The following is a 9,197-nucleotide window of genomic DNA, read 5'->3' as shown; positions in this document are numbered from 1 at the left end:
GGATGTACTTAGGAAATTAAAGATTGGAAGTTGAATATTCCAAGGCAGCATCACCAAAGTGCAAAATTGTATTCATCATAGATGGACACACTCAATATTTAATCCATATGGGAATTCCGATCTTGAAATCCAGTGCCCACTTCTTAAAAGTTTAGTTACTACATTTTAAAAAATACTTTTAGTAAATATTTGAGTGTTCATCACAAATGGTTCTTTTCTGCCTGAGGACTTCTTGCCACCCCATTGACAATTTCCATAGGAGGTACTATCTCAATTTACACTATTACTATGCTCTTTGGTTTTCAACCACCTGAAGATTTCCACTATGGTTTGGCAAAATGAAAAGAATTCCTAACAACCCAGTATCTTCCCTCTCTGAAGTTGGAAACATGCCATTTCTTTATTTGAAACTATTCAATGCCACAGAAATGCTAATTCAGACGAAGAACTGAATGTCTCAATGACGTAGCTCATGTGCCTATACCATCATACCAAGGCACTCTTTTTGTAAAGGTTTGCAGTTAGTTTTAAAACAACTTGAAATTTTCCTCAAGAGAAAAGCCATAGCTTACAGCACCTACCCTCGATATGCAAAAGCACAGTATTTCACTACTTCAAAGACCAAAGAGACAAACAGGTGTAGATGGGGTCTGGGTGCCACCATGGGGCTCCAAGGCCTGGGGAGAGGATTCTCCTGGCACAGTCCCTCCATCTGCACAACAGCAGCTGGTCCTTCAGCTGCCCACGTGCAGCTTGCTTGGGAACTAAGGTCAAATTCATGAAACCTGGCCCGAAGAAGATATTTAGTTATAAACAAGCTGCTTTGATTTACTTAATTATTCTGATTTCAGCAGTTTCTTTCCTCTGAGAAAATCTATCTCTGGGATCATGTGAAGTGGGATCATTTGGGATCATTCCAAAGTTGACTGCCCCAGGGCCCAGGAACTACATTTTGGCTCCCCCTCCCCCTCAACGCCGACCCCCTTCATTGTGAAAATACATTGAGACAAATAAACTGTCATGGAACTGAGATGGTTTCTGATTCCCAAATACCTTGCATTGCTAGAATTAAACTATGCATTTCTCAGGAAAAGTCATCTCTTTGGTTATAGCATTACCAATTAATGGTATAAAGCAGGAATGGAAGAACCATTTTTCAACATCAAAAATTGATTTTTAGTCAAACAAACTAAAAGTTGAAACATCTCTAAGAAGCCCTTTTCCCTTCACTTTAACAGAAAAATCATTGTTGGAAGAACAAAAATGGCAGCTTCATACAAGTTTCTAACACAGCTTTGATGTGTGATGTTTATATATACATTTACCAGCCAATTTCCTGAAAGCTTCATTAATTGTAAAAGTGTGCATTGTACTTTCTCAGTGTTGTCAAGCTTATTTTTTTAAAAATCCCTTTACTCCAAGTTTCCTGCAAATACAGAATCTAGACTGAAAATGCTGAAAATGGTAGTGAATCCTTCAAATGTACAGAACAGCAGGTACATTCAAGTTCCAGTCTGCTGGTGTTTATTTTTAGTATTTTTGTTAATGAAATAGGCCTGAGAGAAGAAAATTCTTTCCTTTTGTAATGCGAGGATTTTCCTTTCCCTTACTGGTTTTCTTAAATTGTATTACCTTGCGGGGGGCTGGGTGGGGGAGGCGAGGGTTGATTGTCGGCCTGGCAAAAAGTATCACAGCAGAGCTAGGACTCAGCCCTTCAGCCCTTCTCCCCCGGCCTGGCGGCAGAGATGAGATTCGAAGCAGCCACACTATGCTTCCAGAGAGGCTCAAAGGAACACCACGGGGAGGGGGGGGGTCCAAACTCACCCCAACACTTGGCTTGTTCTATTCACACCCAGGCTCCCTCCCTTCCTCCCTAGATCTTTCCTCTCTCTCCCCCATCCCGCCCCCCTCACACACACACACACACATCAGGATCACAACTGGCTCAGGCTTAAGAAACCGACAAACCATTGGCATCCTTTCCAGCGGCAGCACTGCGCTGGGCCCCGAGGTCAGTCTTCGGAAACTTGTTGCAGCTCCCTGGAAGCAGTGGCGCCGCTCAGGCTCGCCAATCCTCTGCCCTCCCCCAAGTTCATGGGGTCCTCTCCCCGCTCAGCCTCCCCGCGAAGGCACCTCTCCTGCGCCCCAGCGCACAGAGGGTGGGTGTGCCCGGCCAAGAGCACTCTGCTCCAGGACAAACCAAATGACCCCCGGGCCGGGTGACAGAAACTCGGGGAGCTACTGAGGAAAACATGTCTCCTCCTAAAGGCTGCTGGCTCCAGAGATGACCTTCTGAGCAAATACAAATGGGGGGAGAGGCTTACATTTGCACTGAAGGCTCAGGGGTGGGGGAGCTGGGGCCCAAACTGGGGGGTGAGGGGTGGGCGCGGAGAGGAAAACAGGAGTGGCTTCTCTGGGTGTGAGCTTGGCTGGGGAGGCGGGGAGGCAGGTGGGGAGGTGGGAGGGGGCAAACCTAAACCCAGCCTGCCACTCCAGGGCACTAGGCACTGCCCCTGGCTGCCCCGGAGGTGATGACCTGGCCCTAGGACCCGGTGAGGGAAGTGGGCGCTGAGTGGCAGGGGAAGAGCTGGGGTTCGCAGGACCCCCGGCCGCCCTCCTCCCACCAGCTCAGCGTCAGCCATCAGGAAGTCCCTCTTACTCGCCTTCAGCTCCAGACCACCCTCGATGGCTGAACGCACATGCCGCTGAGGGTGAGGAGACCCACTCGGCCCCCGGGGGTGCTCCTGAACCCCGCGGGCTTCCCTGGAGCACCAAGGAAAGGATCTGTGCGCCGGGTGGGTCAGGCTGGAAAGGTGGAAAAAATCCCACCCAGAGGCACCTGTCTAAGACACCAAAGTATCTTTGGGGGTGGGTCAGGCTCCCCTCGGAAAATCTGGGGTGAGCGCCAGCCTGTCGCCCCTTTCAGATGGAACCCTCTGGGAGCATGGGTTCCAGGGCCAGGCCAACTGGAAGGACAGGAGGAGCGCCCACTCGCCCCACCTGGATGGTCGCTGGGTGAGGGGTGCACTCAGGGGGACTCGGCCCTGCACCCCCAGCCCTGCCCTGCCCCCTCCCTTCCAGGGGCACTCTCGGGGCCTTGCGCTCAGCGCCTGTGGACCCGGCACTCGGGAACACTCTCCGGCCTCCCATCAAACTTCGGTCCCTTCCCGGCTGTAGACAAAGTGCCCGACGCGGAAGCCGGTGGCCGCCGTCTGCTGGCCAGCGGCGAAGCCGGGCGCGGGGCGGGGAACCTGGGGGCTGTGAGTGGCGATCGTCGTGGGTCTCCCGAAGGAAAAGTCTCCCGCCAGGCCCCCGGGAAAGGGGTTGAAGCCGCCAGCCAGGGCGCCCACGGCTGAGGCCAAACTGGAGAAGCAGGCCGCGGCCTCGGGCGCAGGCGGGGACGCTGAGGCCCGCAGGTCTGGGGAGGCGGCGCCCAGGGTCTCCAGCTCGGGCGCCCTGGCTCCCGCCGGGCTCCGGGGACCCGAGGGTGCAACCGCGCTCGCCTCCCCCCTCCGCTTCCTCTTCCTTCGGAAGTTCCCGTTGTCAAACATCTTCTCGCAGTTTGGATCCAAGGTCCAGTAATTGCCTTTACCTGCGGAAGAAGAAAAGGACCTGCTCAGAAAAAAACGGTGTCTGGCCGAGGTGATGGGTGAGAAGGTAAGAAATGGAGGTCGGCTCCAGAGAGATTCCCACTGGCCCCTCCATGAACCCTTCCCCCACCCCAGGCCTTGAGGGGACGCTGTGTACCGGATCGGGCGTCCACAGCGAAGGACGATGCCCGGGAAATACAGAGCCTCGCCGAGAGCAAGGCCAGAGAGAAGGCCAGTGAAATGAAGAACGGAACCCGCTCTCCTCTGGCCATCGCTTCGCCAGTGGGGCGGAGCACACCTTGCCAGGCCTCTCTGCAGCCTCCCAAAGCGGCATCGCCTTTGTCTTAACCTTCGTCGGGGGAGCCGCCGTCTTCCCCACTTTAAGCAGAGGACACGCGCCCCGAGAGAAGCAATTCCGAAGGTCTCCCCGGCAGGCTTCTTCCTTCTGGAGAGCGTGCCGAGAATTAGAGACTCAGTTGCCCTGGACGTGAAGTCAGGGCTGCGGGGGTCGGCCGCTTCCTGGAGCCCGAGGGCGACCCAGGCCGTGTCTGCTCCCCACCCTCCTCCCTCCTTGGCTCCCCCAGCTGGGAAGCCTGGACGGTCCGGGGCCACCGGGTCCCTCGAGTGCCCGCAGCCCGGAATCCTGGACTCTCGAGGGGGCGCGCCTCTGTTACCTGGGTCGTCCTCATCGCGGGGCACCTTCTTGAAGCAGTCGTTGAGGGACAGGTTGTGGCGGATGGAGTTCTGCCAGCCCGCCTTGCTGCGCTTGTAGAAGGGAAAGTTGCCGGCCACGTACTGGTAGATCTGGCTGAGCGTCAGCTTGCGCCGCGGCGCGCTCTGGATGGCCATGGCGATGAGCGCCGAGTACGAGTAGGGCGGCCGCACCAGCCTCAGCAGCTCCTGCTGGCCGGGCAGGCTCAGCCACGCCAGGTCGGCGCCTGCCAGGCCGCCGGGGGCCGCGAGGAGCGGGCCGGGGGCCCCGTAGGAGGCCGCGGGCACGGGGCCCGGCGCGTAGGGCGCGGAGCTGAGAGCCGGCGCGTTCAGCCACAGGCGCGGGCCGGCGCCGGCTGCGCCCAGATCTCCGCGCGCGTAGCTGGCGGGGCGCGCGGCCGCCCGGGCCTGGCCGTGCGGGGCCACAGAGGGCCCGGAGCCGTCGCCGTACTCGGCCATGTCCTGCCGCTCCCAGGCCGGGGCGGGTGGCTCGGCGCCCAAGCTCACGAACGCACCATCCAGTGCGGCCGCCCGCAGCAGCTCCAGGTGTGGCGGCCGGGCCTCGCCCTCCGCCCTTTAAATGCCGTCGGGGGCCCGCGCCCCAGGTGAGTGTCGGCGCGCCGAGCCCCCGCCCGCGACAGCTTTGGAGGAGTGCTGTCTGCATCCCCGCCCCGGGGTCAGCTTTCCGCCCCGCCCAGGTCCAGATGCGCTCAGTCGCTCCGGTAATTCCCAGACCCCGTGTCTCCTGCGCCGCCTGACACCGGCACCCCTGGCCCCGGCGATACCAGCCCCGTCAGGCCTTTAGGGCCCCGCGGCCCTGGCTGTCCGCACCCTCCAGCAGCCACCGCGCGTCCTCCTTCAGGTCAGCGTGCGTGGGATTCCCTTCCAACGCGGTGCCCCCTTGCTCGCCTGCCAGAGGCTCCCTCCTGGCGTCTTGGGGGACACCCGGCAAGGAGCTAAGGCCCGCTGTGTGAGGCACGGCGCGGCGGCGGAGGACGCGAGGGCGGGAGGGGAGGCCTGGTTGGAAGCGGACCGCGGCGCTGGAGTCGTCGGATGTCCCCCCGCGATCTGCTTCGAGGTGGATCAGATCCCCCTGTAAAGGGTGGAGACGCTGGAAGCTCAGGACACCTTGCTCATGCAGGGAGCCCGAGATGCGGCCCGGCTAGTCTGCGCGGTGGCCTTGGGCACAGGGTATCGTGGGTGGCAAAGCCCTCCGCTGGGTTTCCCAGGACGCAGGGAAAACAGGGACATCCGGGTGGGGCGCCCGACGCCCTCCCGCAGGCCCTGGCTCCCGGCTTCACTTCCCCGCGCGGAGGCTGATGCGGGAAAGACCAGGAGCCCCTGGACGCCATGTGCTCTCGCTCCGAGGAGCGATGATCAGCGTTCAGAGATAATTGGAGGGGCCCCGAAATTCAGCGCCCGCGGTGTTAGTACCCATGTTGGAGAAATCGGTCTCCCCTGAGACTTCCCCAGTGTCTGCGCACTTTTGGAGATGAGGAGGGAGCAGGAGGCGGCCCGCGGGTGGAGCTAAAGGTTAGAGTGAGAAGACTGGGGCTCTGGGGGAAAGGGGAGTTCCCCGTTTCTCTCCGTGTGGTCTTAGGCCGCTCAGGTTGTCATTTAGAATTTAATGTAAAACAACCAGTTTGTGGAACTGTTTCACAAGTACTGGAGAGGAGCGTCCCTCCATTGGCACACGGGACTCGCCTCTTAGAAGTCACAGCCCGTTCGGAAGTGGTTGGCGAACTACACCAACTACACCCATTTCTGCCTTTGGAGAGAGCAGAGACCAGAAATCCTGGTCTTTTGGCCAAGGACAGGAAAGCAACAGACCCAACCAGATCGTTGAAGTCTGCGCCTCATCCCTCCCTGCGCCCCCTTCTGGAAGATTTCTAATTGATGTCCAAGGCTTAGGAGATGGGAAGACTCTAACGCCTTTCAGAGCACCACCCCCATCACTGCAGGGATGGTGCAGGGGGGAGGAGCCATGCTTTGGGAAGCATGCCCCTGATTTTTGTTTCTGTCAAGAAACAGCAGCCAGAACCATCGGTCTGCCAGCTAAGAGATCTTCAGAATGTCCTCACAGTGTTAAACACACACTGTCTCTGTAGACATGGCAAGTTTTCTGGTGACTACCCTGCCTGAGTCCTAAATAGAACTGGTCCTCTCCCTTGATCTTTAACCCGTCCCCTTTTCCTTATTCTCAAACGTGGCCCCACTGCCTGCTTTGTGGGTAGGTCTCCCCATCCCTCCTCTGTCAGATTTTTAGGCGCACCTGTTTTCCTTCCTCTGGTCCCCATGGGAGAGGTGTCCCTGCTTCGTCATGTCCGTCTCTCCTTGCTTCTCTTCAGCATCCCAGCTTCCCAAAGGTTTGTCTCTGCTGGCTGTTGATATCCCTTCTGTCTGGAGAACACTCTATTGCGGCCCAGATGGGCGTCCACCCCCAGGACTCCGCTGAAGCTGCTCACACAGTCTCCAGTGGCCTCTGTCCCCCCGAGTCTAACGATAGCTCTTACTCATTTTGCTCAGCTCTCAGCAGCTCCTGACACTTTCTAGAATCAACACCCTCTTCCCACCGGCTTCTAAACTCTGTCCTTTTGTTTACCTCCTCTTCTCCAGCTCCTTCTCAGACTCAGAGCTCTATTCCAGGCCCTTTCCTCACTCTTTTTGCTTGGATTCAGTTCAGTTCAGTTCAGTTCAGTTCAGTCGCTCAGTTGTGTCCGACTCTCTGCGACCCCATGAATTACAGCACGCCAGGCCTCCCTGTCCATCACCAACTCCCGGAGTACACTCAAACTCATGTCCACAGAGTCGGTGATGCCATCCAGCCATCTTATTCTCTGTCGTCCCCTTCTCCTCCCGCCCCCAACCTTTCCCAGCATCAGAGTCTTTTCCAGTGAGTCAACTCGTCGCATGAGGTGGCCAAAGTATTGCAGTTTCAGCTTTAGCATCAGTCCCTCCAATGAACATCCAGGATTGATCTCCTTTAGAATGGACTGGTTGGATCTCCTTGCAGTATAAGGGACTCTCAAGAGTCTTCTCCAACACCACAGTTCAAAAGCATCGATTCTTCGGCGATCAGCTTTCTTCACAGTCCAACTCTCACATCCATACATGACCACGGGAAAAACCATTGCCTTGACTAGACGGACCTTGGTTGGCAAAGTAATATCTCTGCTTTTTAATATACATCAAGGTTGGTCATAACTTTCCTTCCAAGGAGCAAGCGTCTTTTAATTTCATGGCTGCAATCAGCATCTGCAGTGATTTTGGAGCCCCCCAAAAATAAAGTCTGACACTGTTTCCACTGTTTATCCATCTATTTCCCATGAAGTGATGGAACCAGATGCCATGATCTTTGTTTTCTGAATGTTGAGCTTCAAGCCAACCTTTTCACTCTCCTCTTTCACTTTCATCAAGAGGCTTTTGAGTTCCTCTTCACTTTCTGCCATAAGGGTAGTGTCATCTGCATATCTGAGGTTATTGATATTTGCTTGAATTACTGGCCCTTAACTCACGGTTTCTCAGCTTCATGACTGTTGGCATATTGGGCTGGATAATTCTGTGCCGTCCTATGCACTGTAGGATGTTTTAGAAGCATCTCTGACCTCAACCCACTAGATGTTGGCAATTCTGCTCTGCTGAGACAACCAAAGATGTCTTAAAATGTTGCCAACTGTTGTTTGTGGGGCTAACTCACTCCTGATTGAAAATGTCTGCATTAACTAATAATTCTATCATCTTTATCATCCATTTGGATGTCTTCCTCTCCAATACCTTGTGTCTCATGCTAGTTTATTATCTTCTGCATGAGAGCGGCCTCCAGCAGATGAGAGCCCCTCTAGTCCCCACAGCTGTTGAGGAAGTAAGAACTTCAGTCCTCCAGCCACAAGGAACTTAATTCTGTCAATAGCAGGAATGACCTCGGAAGAGGACGGAGATCCAGATGTAACAACCAGCACTTTATTTTAGCCTGAACAGAGAAGCTGCCATGTTTTGCTTGCTGTTTGACCTAAAGAATGTGAGATAGTGAATGGGGATCGTTTTGAGCTGTTAAGTTTGTGGTAATTTGTCACAGAGCAAAAAATAAAAAAGTTTAAAAAGTCCTTAAAGATACAACTCCAAACCGAAAGGGGTCATGCCATCGCAGTTCAGTACCCTACCTTTGTGGTCAGAAGGAGGTTCTCACTTCTCATGGGGGTTGTGCCTCCCCCGAGAAAAGCCCTGTTGTGCTCTGACTTCTCACCATCTCCTGTGTAGAACTCCACACAGCCACTGATGTCTAAGGCTGATTATGGGGTCTATGTAACTTTTTTAAACATTCAAGATTGGAGAGAACTTGAGGGTTTTGCTGTCATTGAACAGATCATTTGCAACATCAACAAAAGCCGTCCTTGACTTCTGCAATTCTGTCTACAAAATAATGTCCCAAGTTCTGAAATTAGCTATGGGTTTCCAGTTCCTCCCTCTAGAAGGGGTTGGGTCAGGGGTAACTGTGGCCAAGAGCCTAGACCTAGGTCAACCGGATTTTGGCTTGAGCCTTGCCTCCATCAATGGAACTTAAGTCGATGATTCCAGCTCTGAGTTCCATTTTTTTCTACTGCCTGTGAAGTGCTTTGAGGTGTTAGATTTCTCAATGAATATACATATCCTAGTTCCTTCCTTAAGGAAGTAGGATATGTGATAAGAATTTGCCTCAAACTCTTATCACTTAGAGAAAACCTGAAGCAACACTCAGGCTGTGCAGACTTCCAACCATTTTCCAACTGACAAATGAAGAAGGTGAGCGCTTTAGCTGCAGAGAGACCTGGATTCAAATCCTGGCTCTGGTCCCAAACACCTGAAGGTGTAGGCTGCTTGACCTTCCCAAGTCTTCAGTTCTTCTGCCTGCAGAGTGGG

At 54.6% G+C, this 9,197-nt stretch overlaps 1 protein-coding gene across 1 annotated transcript; it reads right to left on the bottom strand.

Moving 5' to 3' along the window:
- Window positions 1-3,149: 3,149 nt before the first annotated feature.
- On the bottom strand, window positions 3,150-4,802 carry FOXI2 (forkhead box I2). Its single transcript, XM_055424280.2, has 2 exons — window positions 4,265-4,802; window positions 3,150-3,592 (listed from the first exon to the last, which is right to left on the bottom strand). The coding sequence occupies exons 1-2, from the start codon at window positions 4,758-4,760 to the stop codon at window positions 3,150-3,152; spliced, it is 939 nt and encodes a 312-aa protein (XP_055280255.1). The 5' UTR covers window positions 4,761-4,802.
- Window positions 4,803-9,197: the final 4,395 nt, after the last annotated feature.

Source organism: Moschus berezovskii, chromosome 12 (assembly GCF_049115385.1).
Source record: "Moschus berezovskii isolate FMDL1 chromosome 12, NW_MosBer_1.0, whole genome shotgun sequence".
Taxonomy (NCBI): Eukaryota; Metazoa; Chordata; class Mammalia; order Artiodactyla; family Moschidae; genus Moschus; species Moschus berezovskii.
The sequence above is the reverse complement of the archived record's forward strand: the minus strand, read 5'-3'. Positions and strand labels throughout refer to the sequence as shown.